General features: G+C 33.3%; 1 protein-coding gene across 5 annotated transcripts in view; it reads left to right on the forward strand.

Annotated features, from left to right (window-relative positions):
- Nucleotides 1-12,037, forward strand: part of SCN9A (sodium voltage-gated channel alpha subunit 9) — an 84,977-nt gene that overhangs the window by 63,731 nt on the left and 9,209 nt on the right. For 3 of the 5 annotated variants that reach the window (XM_069471865.1, XM_069471838.1, XM_069471874.1), the window contains 5 exons: nt 494-667; nt 5,035-5,157; nt 8,943-9,224; nt 9,860-9,917; nt 10,811-10,944. In XM_069471865.1, coding sequence (XP_069327966.1) covers nt 494-667; nt 5,035-5,157; nt 8,943-9,224; nt 9,860-9,917; nt 10,811-10,944 — 771 coding nt within the window. Of the gene's footprint in view, nt 1-493; nt 668-5,034; nt 5,158-8,942; nt 9,225-9,859; nt 9,918-10,806; nt 10,945-12,037 lie in introns of all 5 variants that reach the window. The other 2 variants (XM_069471845.1, XM_069471855.1) reach the window with 1 other exon arrangement.

Genomic DNA, 12,037 nt, shown 5'->3' on the forward strand with positions numbered 1-12,037 from the left:
TACTGCAATCATTACCTTTACTTGAGACAGTGCTAGGCACTGGGCTACACAAGCATGTAGGAACTGAAAGAGAAGCTCCAAATCCTACTGGTGGGTATGAAGGAGAGTATAGAATGAGAAAGGTTTGTAAGAGGGGCTTACCCTGGGAGCCTGTCTTAAATTATTAGGACCTATAGAATCTGAATGAGGAATAAAAGGGAGTCATATGAAGGTGGAAATCTCTATAACAGTCAGACATCAAAATTCTTCTGGAGGACTGTAAGTAACTTCATTCTTTTGTACTCTTTCTCTTGACCTCTGGTGACCAGCAGCAGCCTGGTGAGAAGGCTAGAATTAAATGTTATAAGGTAGCTGTAAACCAGAAGAAAGTCGGCTGACCCACATCACTATTGTAATTCGGTGGTCTTAGCATTGGAATTGTATCTCCTGCTTTTGTTGTGAATTCCTAAGTTTTAAGTTGTGCCTGGATGAAATGTGAATATTATTTCTACAGGCTTTTGAAGATATATATATCGAAAGGAAAAAGACCATTAAGATTATCCTGGATTATGCTGACAAGATATTCACTTACATCTTCATTCTGGAATTGCTTCTAAAATGGGTAGCCTATGGTTATAAAACGTATTTCACCAATGCCTGGTGTTGGCTGGATTTCTTAATTGTTGATGTAGGTACTTTTGAGTACATTATAAAAGAGAGTTTATTCTTACTAAGTGTTCTGAAAAACTTTCACCAATGTTATATATTATCATATTTTAAATATGGTTACGTACTTTTTAGGCTATAGCTTTGAATTTTTAGAAATATTAGTACAGCCAGTGGAATTATATCTTCAAGAAATATTAGAACAGAAATCCTTCAACAAATGTAAATTCTCTTCTGTAGCATTCTAACATTTATAATTGACTTTTTTTGTTGTTGACAAACGGAGTCTCACTATGTTACCTAGGGTGGTCTCAAACTCCTGGGCTGAAGTGATTCTCTTGCCTTGGCCTCCCAAAGTGCTGGGATTTTAGACATGAGCATCATACCCAGCCTTGTCATTAACTTTTGCCTGTGTTTTCTGCAATCAGAGGAGAGGTGATTTTTTTAGAAATACATGATTTGAGTATCTTTCCTGTTAGGAATAAGAACAAAATTTAAGACTAGGGAGTGGGAAGTGGGAAGAGTAAAGGGTAGAGGCACAGATTAAAGAGATGAAATACTTACTGATTACTCACAATATAAAATTAGAAGCTATAAGAGGATGAGGGGTATATCAAGTTGTCCGATACATGACCTAAAATATGTAAAAATGGTAGAGCTAAAGCTAACTAACTTTATATTCAGGGAGAGGGAAGACATGAAATTTTTAAATATTTATCACATGCACGATGATGGGGAAAGCGAAATGAGACAAAACTCTTATCTCTATCTGAAACATGTGATGTACCCTTCATCTCTAGAATGGCAGTGGAGCAGAGAAGTAGGCATTAATAATTTCACAGAATAAATTTGAAGAACTGTTGAATACTTGGATAATGGAAAATACATAAAAATGCTTTAATTTATGTATCATTTTTATCAAAGTAAAAATGTTGTTATGGGCTTCTAGTTGAGGTAGTCAAGAAAGAGATCTAGTTGGTAAGACCAAGGAATCTCAAATAGAAATTAATCATACAACACCTGTTATTACCAATTCATTCTTATTGAGTGTACCCTAATTATTTTATTTTATATTGTAATGATGTAATTTAATAATATATTGTTATATATTATATTTTATATTATTTTAAAGGCTTTCTTAAATTAATTCATAACCTCAATCTCTCAGTTATATTTTTCTCAGAATAATATGTTCTTCATCTTTTACTAATCATCCTAGATTTTCAGAAACCTAGCCTTTGTGCTTAGGGAAGAAGTATCCTATAATCAGTCATAGCTTTTAAAGATTTGTTTTCTATATGATGTCTGGAATAATTAGAGGTCAACAAGCAAATTTTTATGTGCCAATAAGTGTTTTAACATTTAACCAAGGGTTTGGATCATGCGACTTTTCAGAAAAGATAAATTAATACAAAATCATTCATGGATAAGAAAATTATAAGACTGACTGTAAATAGCAAAATTTGACTTCAAAATTTAACCAAACTAGTCATATTTACTCAAAAGTTCAACTTCTCAACTGTTGTTGAAATCTCAGTAAATGTTTTACTTTTTAACAGCACAATATGTTAAATATTAAAAGCAATAATGTTTTTGTGTTCTATGTAAGTTATATGCAAAAAAACCCTTTTTTGTCATAGTCTAGCTATACACTGTACCTCATAGGTTCTCTTGGGCTTCCTCTATGAAAAATATAATTTTTGATAACTTGTATTAATGATTTCATACTGTTTGATTGTTTTTTATTCATCTTTTACATATTAAGCCATCTCTTTACTGCTAGGAAATATAAAAATGGTAACATGGATGCTTTTGTAATATAAGAGTTTTAAAGAAACGCTAACCAATTTAAGAAGAGATAATGGAATGTAGGTTATTTTTCTTTTGTCTTAATCTTTGAATGTGATTGGATCTTTAAAAGTTTAAGATATTCAAAAACCTTTAAAATATTATCACAAACATACTAATTTTCATCACTCATTGTAATAAATAAAAGTTTACAAGTAGAATTGAATTTATTTTAAATTAAGAGATATGGCTGTTTAATAGCAGAAATTATTTTGTTTTGTATTTGAAAATCTGAACTGGTGATTCTTAATGTATGTAACATCTTGTTTATGGGTATGTAATATAAAGAACTCTGGGCAGTGAATAAGTTCAATTTGAAATGTTATTTAATATTTTGGAAACAAACAAATATAGTGCAAAACATGGAGAGTAAACCTCCACACAATATTCCTGTTGGTAGAAATTCAGATTTAGAAGAGGGGCTGAATTATTTTTGTTTGTTTGTTTCTTTCTTTCCTGCACAATAGAGAAACTTATCTAGAGCAGTTGTTCTCAACGTATGATCCCTGAAACAAAAGCATTGGCACATATAAGAGGGAAATCTTTAGGGATGTAAAATCTTAGTACTCATCTCTAAGACCAACAGAATCAGAAATGCTAGGGTTGGGACCGAGAAAACTGTTCTAACAAGCCCTATAGGTGATGCTGGTGCATATTCAGGTTTCAGAAAATTGATCTGAATGAGGATGGACTCATCTATTTTCTGCAGGCTTCTTAATTACTTGGAATGTGTTTGATTGAACATTATTTATCAGTATGGGCACATATTTGTATAACTACATATATATGCATAGTGGTTTGGAGGTCTACCACTATTTTAGGGGCTATTTAAATTATAACAAACAGTCTTTGTCCGTTTTCTGTTGCTATAACTGAATACTTGAGACTGGATAATTTATAAAGTAAAGAAATTATGTCTTACAATTGTAGAGGCTGGAAAGTCCAAGGTGAAGGGGCCACATCTGGTGAGGGCTTTCTTTCTTGTGGGGACTCTGCAAAGTCCCAAGGTGGTACAGGGCATCTCATAGTGAGGGGAGTACACTGACAGCCAAACTGGCTTTTATAATAGATCCACTCTCATGATAACTAATTTACTCTTATGATAATCCTTTACTCCCTTAATCCATAGCCTTTATGACTCAATCACCTCTTAAAGGCTCCACTTCATAATACTGTTACATCAGGGATTAAGTTTCAGCATGAGTTTTGGAGGGGACAAACATTCAAACCACAACAAGGTATTTTAAAACTTTTGTTTTTTTCAGATTAAAGAAGGAGCATACTTATTTTTTAAGTGTACTTCAGTGGAAAATAATGGATATGAATGACTAGGTGAATTTAAGAATGGTATGAGGATCAATTAGTTCTGCTGAATATATAGCTTAAGGAATTAGAAAGAAAAAGTAATGTTACCATTAGTGAGACATTCAAAAGTACCACATGAGGACAAACACTTTAACACCTTCTACTTCATAAATCAGTTTACTCGTCTCTAATAGCAGTAGCAATGAACTTGTGAGCAATGAATTTTTCTTCTCCTTAAATTGTCAAATATAAGGTAGTTGACTCTCATGTGTTCCTATTCTTCCCTGGAAAATTTGAATCTCTTAGTCACTACCTTAACTTATAACACAGAACTGCATTCCAGACAGTGTTCTTAGACTTTGTTTCCTGCTACACAAAGTGTAAAAAAAATGAATACTTTACACAAAACTAATTCAGAGAGTTAATGCATTTACATACTCAGATCTAAGGTCATTCAGAAGCTGATTGCTCTGTTACAAAAATGTATACTGATTGTATTTCTGTCCATGTTCTTTCTTCTCAGATAATTTATGATAAGAACACACATTTCTTTTGGATACTGGTTCTAGTAATTGTGGCTGGTCTGTCTAACATGAAGTTCTTATTATATATCTATGTTGATTGTGAAGCCAGTGAAATCATTTGCCCTCATTCTCTCTTCAGTGTAATTGAAATTGTTTTCCCACTAATTATTACTGGGTAGATCGTTGATGCCAATCCTGAGAAACTATATGGCAGAAACAATATTGTTGGAAATTTGCTCCATCTCAAAATCATGAGTCTTCAGAATGTTTTTGAATGATTTATACTAGGACTTAGATTTAGTTAAGTGAGTGCCACACTTTCATGACTGAGCTTCAAAATCGCACACTTCCATATTGCTCTGAGTTTTATTTCAATGGAAATTTTGATCATTGCTATATTTTCAGATTTAATAAGCAATTATATAACCATTGATTATAAAATGGGAAAGCATATGTATGATTTCTATTCAGATAGAATGAATAACCTACTTTCCTTCCATTATTTCTTCTTATTGTGGTTAACCTTCACAACCTATTTCCTTACAAAAATATCCATCTTACACGTTTTTTTTAGGTAATGACTAGATATTTCATATATAAAATCATATTGTTCCTATAGAGCTGCTCTTAGTGACTTTCAAAATTGACTTTTCCTTTTTATGCCTTATCATTTCATTGACACAGTTAATGAAAATGTTATTTTCTTTTACAGGTTTCTTTGGTTACTTTAGTGGCAAACACTCTTGGCTACTCAGATCTTGGCCCCATTAAATCCCTTCGGACCCTTAGAGCTTTAAGGCCTCTAAGAGCCTTATCTAGATTTGAAGGGATGAGGGTAAGAAAATACCAAACTTCCTAATATAATGTTCTTATTTTTTAAATGCATAAAATATGAAAAAAAATGGATATGTAGAAATCGTGTGCTGTTTATATTTACACACATGCATACATACATAAATATGGGCTGTTTAGATGTGGACTGTGTACATTCATATATATGTATACATATATATGCATACATACTATAATTCAATGCATATTGTTTAACAAAGGAATAAATCAAATATAGTAATCCTTCCTTTATCTAATATTGTTAGGCGATAGAATGATCCAAACAAATGACTTTTCCTGTTTTAAATAGAAATCTTCCCTATACTAGGAAATTCAACTGAAGAAAACACTATTAATCCTGACACCATCTCTCATACATAAGTCATCAAGGACTTGCCTATATCAAGTGCTCAGATAATATGTGTTTAAGGAATACCCTGGGTAGAAAGCATAAGAAAAGATAGGAAAATCAGGTAGCATCAGCCATCACATTGAATTTCATCCTTAAAATAATGTTTCAGAGTAAACAAAATGATATCCAAATTACATGGATAAAATATTTATTATTATTAATAATGTATATCCAAAAAACTAATATAAATTATTAGTTTCAGAAAACTGAAGTTCTGAGAATTTACTTAGCTTACACTAGGCATCAGAGTACCTGAAAACGTGTTCATTCAGCAGAGACAAACAAGGTTAAATAAATAACGACTACCATCAACCTAGCTTTAAGGGTTGTATTAAGCCATCAACTTCATAAAACACATGGAGGACAACCACCTTATTTTCTGTGATTAGTCCATATCCTCCTGCATTTCTACTCTTCTCAAATTTCTTCTCCAGACTTATACCTGCTTTCTCATGCCTCCGTTGTTCTCTCCACCTGGAATGCTTCTCCCTGCCCTGCCCCAATCCTAACCCATCAATACAGCAAACACCTACCTATCCTCTAAGGCTCAATTTAAATGTGCCTTGTCTGTCCACTAGCAGGCATATATGAGCATTCTTCCTCTCTGTTCAGACACCTAAAACCCTTCTTATATTGTAGTATACTTATTTGTTTACCTAAATGCCTCCCTACCTTACAGTCTCTGAGCCATTTAACATGGAAATTAGTCCAGTTTACAGATGCACTGAATGTGGTCTACTGACCAGCTATCAGCATCAACTAAGAACTTATTAGAAATGCAAATTCCTGGGCCCCACCACAGACCCACTGAATTGGAAACTCTTGGATAGAGCTAAGAAGTCTGGGTTTTAACCAGACTCAAGTGGATATTAAGGATCTTTCAGCCTAGCAGATCTTTACTGTTATCCCTGCCAACCTCATTATGCCTGTCACCTCTACTACCTAATATATCTAGTTATATAATGGCTTCCAAGTATATAAGAGAGATTATGATTATACAAAACAAAAAATTCAGGAACAAAATTCAAATACTCTTATCATATAAGAATTGAAAAAGTATAAGGCTCCATTTTATGCAGAAAGATGGTGTTTGAATTCATTGATGTTAACTTAATTTTTTTGAGCATTAGTAGAACGGTACAATCTATCCAGAATTTGTGATCGATCCCTGGATTTGAGCATACAATATACTGCATTTTCATGAACAAAGAACATGATTTCCCCTCCAAAGCCACTGATTTCATTGATTAAGCCAGTCCATTATTTTACCCTGTTTGCTCTTTGTTCTTTATCTGTAAGACAGGTGAATTGAATGCAGGAGAATGTTTTAATATATTTTGAGGGACAAACATGTCTATTTAGTTATATTTGTTAACTATGCAAAAGGAGATATTTCTTCACACCACAGGGTCATTTTGAAGAATAAATGCAATAATGCATCTGAGGCATTTTGTACTTAGCTTGCTTTGAATCCTGAGGCTCTTGAGATTAGTAACTTTCCCAACTGGCTTCTCATCAGAGCAACAGGTACTTATCTTCCTCACAGACCCATCGTTCCAACATTATTCACACTTTAAACACCAACTGTGTCAGCTGTTGTGCTATCGAAAACACAGAGTACAGTGGACCTCAATTCCCCAAGAGTGAATAGGACCAGTGGTCACAGGAGAGATATACAAGGAAATAGTTATTACTCTACGATACCTTCTATGAAATAGTAATCACACAATGCTACAGGGATATATAGTAGGAGTAGCTACCTGGGGAAGTCTGAGAAAACTTCACAAGGTGACATTCCAGACATTTCATGACTGAAAGAGTAAGCCCCAGATCATAGGCAGGTAGACACTCCAGGCAGTAATGTACTACATAGGTAGGCATAGAGTAGAGTGTGCAAAGTGTGTTTGGTCAATAACTAGAAGGATCTGTGTGCCTGGTGATACGCATAGCAAGAGGGTGGCAGGAAATGAAGATGAAAAGGTAGCCTTCAACAGCGGCTGGCCACCTTGAACTTCATTCTCTTTTCCTGTTCTTCCTAACTTTTGGGGGGATCACAAATACTGTAAAGATCTGATGAAAGTAAAAATAATTTCTCCAGAAAGAGAGCACAGCCATAATGATTTTCATGTAATTTCATGACCTCAGGGAACATCTACAGGTCCTTGGACTCCAGAGTAATAACCATCTCTCTGGACCAGGAATCAGTAAACCACAGCCCATGGATCCCTTGCCTGTTTTTGTAAAGGAAGTTTTATTGGAATACAGCCATGCCTATTTGTTTATATGTGATCTATGTCACAATAGTAGAGTTGAAGAGTTACAATAGAGATAAAACCTGCAAAGGCAAAAAATACTTAAGAAAACCTTACAAACCCCTGCTTCAAGCAATCTCATAAGTAGTCAGAGATCTCTAATGTTTCCCTATTTCAAAGTGTCTTCAAAGCCTGCTTAATATATTTGAGAAAAGAGAAATCACAATGTTACATCCATAACAACTTAATCTTTAACAGATTTGAACTTAAATGGGAACTAGAGCCGAAGCGTAAGACAGGTAGATTTTGAAGGGTGGGGTAATTAAGAAAATCTGGAAAGTGTTAAATGCTACAGTAGTTGCCGTGGAGGAAAACTGGAGTGGCAAGGGGCATTGGTGATCAAAAGCAGTGGAAATGCTGAAAAGCAGAAATAAGTGAAGTATTAAAGAAAAGCTATGGCTAATTTTTGTTTTAACTGAGGACAGCACTAGGTATATTTAGCCAAGGACTTATACATAAAGTATTTTACAGTTAGAATAATAAATTCAAAAAAATTGCTCTTATTTTGTAAAGCCAGCCCAATCTAGGGAGTTCAAACCATTAAAAGACTCCAATCTTAATTCTACCTAATGTACACCAAGTAGTTGCTCTACATGGGGGAATCTTTAATGCTGCTGATTCTAGGATCATGAACATTTAAATGTATATATTACTTTTTATCATTTATGTTTATAAATTTCTTTCTTTTCCAGAGTGTGCAGATTTTACAACTTCACCTTATCAATATCAGGTTTTTGGTTTATTATTTTTATTTATTTTTTCATTTATTTGAGCTATCATATGATTTTCGTTATTGTGTCTTATATTTTGCTAATAGTTTTACTGTGTGTTAAATCATGTAATTTGTAAAGCTGGTGATCAAGGGTTCATGTCTCATTTTGTCTCGCTTGGCACATTGCTGGGCATGTAGTAAGCATTCAATAAATACATGTCGGTCAGTTGAAGTCTTAAATATTTAACAGTGGCTTTTCTAATTTCTTTATGTCTGCATTATATTTCTTTAATGTTGCCTAGTCAACATTTTTTACTAATACTGATCATTGTTTTCTTTCTTCTGAATACAAGGTGGTTGTGAATGCACTCATAGGAGCAATTCCCTCCATCATGAATGTGCTACTTGTGTGTCTTATATTCTGGCTAATATTTAGCATCATGGGAGTAAATTTGTTTGCTGGCAAGTTCTACGAGTGTGTTAACACCACAGATGGGTCACGCTTCCCTACAAGTCAAGTTCAAAATCGCTCCGAGTGTTTTGCCCTTATGAATGTTAGTCAAAATGTGCGATGGAAAAACTTGAAAGTGAACTTTGATAATGTTGGACTCGGTTACCTATCTCTGCTTCAAGTTGTAAGTGACTGCTTTCATGAATGCTTGGTATTTAAATGGATATTGGGTAAAGGATATAAGTCATTCTTTAAATAATCTATTGATTAGACGTTAAAGTACTGTATGACTTTAAAAACAGAGTTGGTCTTTCCTAGAACATGTGCCTAACCCGAATTAAGAAGCATAGGTTTTTGTTGCATTTGGGAGTTATTAATTCATAGTTGATACTTGTTGTCATTTAGATTTGTACCATTGAATATTGCTGCAAAAATGAATAGTCATTTTTGAACTTCCTGCTTTACACTGTAGAGAAATGAAAGGAACTTCTCACTGGCACAGAGAATCCTTAAGAAATGGAGAAAAAATGGTTCCTGCCTTATTCATAAAATCATCCTCCTCCACATTTGGAAAAATGAAAGTTTGTGTGCAAAATGTGACAATTTGGAAATATTAGGACTAAGATTTAGAACGTGACTTGGGGATGTGTCCTTTTTAAAAAATATATAGGATCTTACAGTAAATTGATACTTTGAAATACAGAAAAATTTACTAATTTACATTAGTAAATGTGATAACATTAAACAGATAAAACTATGTTTATGGCTATTTTAGAGTTTGAGCTTCACATTCAGATTCTATAAATGCTGTATTTACAGGCAACATTTAAGGGATGGATGGATATTATGTATGCAGCAGTTGATTCTGTTAATGTAAGTATTACTCATTGTAATACCAAACCTTACAGTTTTTAAAAGCTCCTTAGTTTACTTCAGTGGTTTTCATGGAGTCCTTGATACGTACACAAACAGTGAAGAACTTCCACTTGATAGGAGCCTAGTGGTTACGAGTGCAGCTGTTGGAGACACACAGCCAGACTGAAATTCTGGCTCTACCCGTCGTCCAAGCTCTGCAACTGACTTTGAGCAAATTACTTCACCTCTCTGAGACTTAGTTAATTCATCAGTAAAAGCATAATAATTCAGTGTCTATCTCATAGTGTTGTGAGAATCCAACAAGAAAATGCAAGTACAGCACTTAGCAATACTAAGTGTTCAGTAAATATTCGTTTATCAAAATAAAAATGAAATAATTTTTATTCATAGTTTTTACTGATTTCATGTTTTAAAACACCTTAGAAGAGTTTACGTGAAAAATGTATGCTAAGAAACTTTGAATGTTACTGGGTAGTTCATATTTTCACAAAATCTAGTAAGACATATTTGGAATCAAATAAATAGCAAAATTTATATAAATATGATATGATTTCTCTTACAGGTTTTTTTTTGTGGAAATAAAAAGTACATTTTAGGTCACTTAGTTACTAAATTGTCCTGCCCATCTTAGAATAGGTACTATATATGATTAGGTCCTTCCTTTGTAGTCATTTAAAGATTATATTTATGTATATAGTAAGCCTGTAATAAATACTTATTTCATGTTGAATAAAATTTTAAGAATGATTATGGTAAGCCTCAACAATGCTATGACTTCTGAAATACCATGTTTATCTAGATTAGCACTATTTGGATTACCTTGTCAAACCATGTAAAAAAGAAAATGATGAATGTTATCAACATACTGCTAATGTTTATTAATTTTATAGGTAGACAAGCAGCCCATATATGAATACAGCCTCTACATGTATATTTATTTTGTCATCTTTATCATTTTTGGGTCATTCTTCACTTTGAATTTGTTCATTGGTGTCATCATAGATAATTTCAACCAACAGAAAAAGAAGATAAGTATTTCAAGTATTTTTTATTACAATGAAAAGAAATAAAACAAATTTAATGTGCTATCAATTAATAGTTTCCTTAGGACTTCGGTTATTTTTCAAATAATTGGCCAGTATACAATTATAGATATGCTTTATCTCATTGATTTTTGCATAAAAAAATAACTTCCCAAATCATAACTATTTTAAGCAACATATCAGCTATTGTTTTTTTCAAATCTTAACCCATAACAGATTGAATAAATAAGAAAAATTAATGCATTACCCAAAACGCATTACATAAGTAGTTACTTTGTTCTGTGTGGTATGTTTTGGGTCACCACTTGGCAGAGGGAACAACATAAGATATGGTTGCTTAACTCAGGAAGTTTATATTCTAGCACAAGAAATGACATAGATAATGAAAATTAAAATTTATTGAATCCTGTAATTCAGGCACTTTGTGAGATTTTTATTTCATTAATCTTCTTATCAACTGTACTAATTTCTGTGGTCGCTATACCAAATTACTGCAAACTTGGTGCCTTAAAACAACAGAAATTTATTCTCTCACAGTTGTGGAGGCTAGAAGTCCAAAATCAAAGTGTTGGAAGGGCCATGATCTCTTCAAAGTCTCTAGGAGAGAATTTTTTCTTGGATCTTCTACCTTCTGATAGCCCAGATGTTCCTTGGTTTATGGCAGCATAAATCCAATCTCTCTTTCTCTCTGTAATTACATACTATTCTCTCTGTGTCTGTCTCTTCTACTAAGAGAACACCACTCACACTGGATTAAGGGCCAGTATGACTTCACCTTACCTTAATTACAGCTGCCATGACATTATTTCCAAATAAGTCAAATTCTGGGGTACTAACAGGTAGACACAACTAATAGTTGTATCTTTTGGAGGAACATAATTCAACCCATAACATCGATAATAAGAGGTATCATTATGTATTTTCTTCTAAATGAGGAAAAGCACAGAGAAGTTAAGTGATTTACCTAGAGTGAGGCATATAGTGAGTGACAGGGTTTAGATAGATACTATGTTTCTACTTTCATTTATCGCAAGATCCTTTTAAATTGCCATTTTAATTTCTTCTTTGACCCATTGGT

Source organism: Eulemur rufifrons, chromosome 1 (genome assembly GCF_041146395.1).
Source record: "Eulemur rufifrons isolate Redbay chromosome 1, OSU_ERuf_1, whole genome shotgun sequence".
Lineage (NCBI taxonomy): Eukaryota > Metazoa > Chordata > Mammalia > Primates > Lemuridae > Eulemur > Eulemur rufifrons.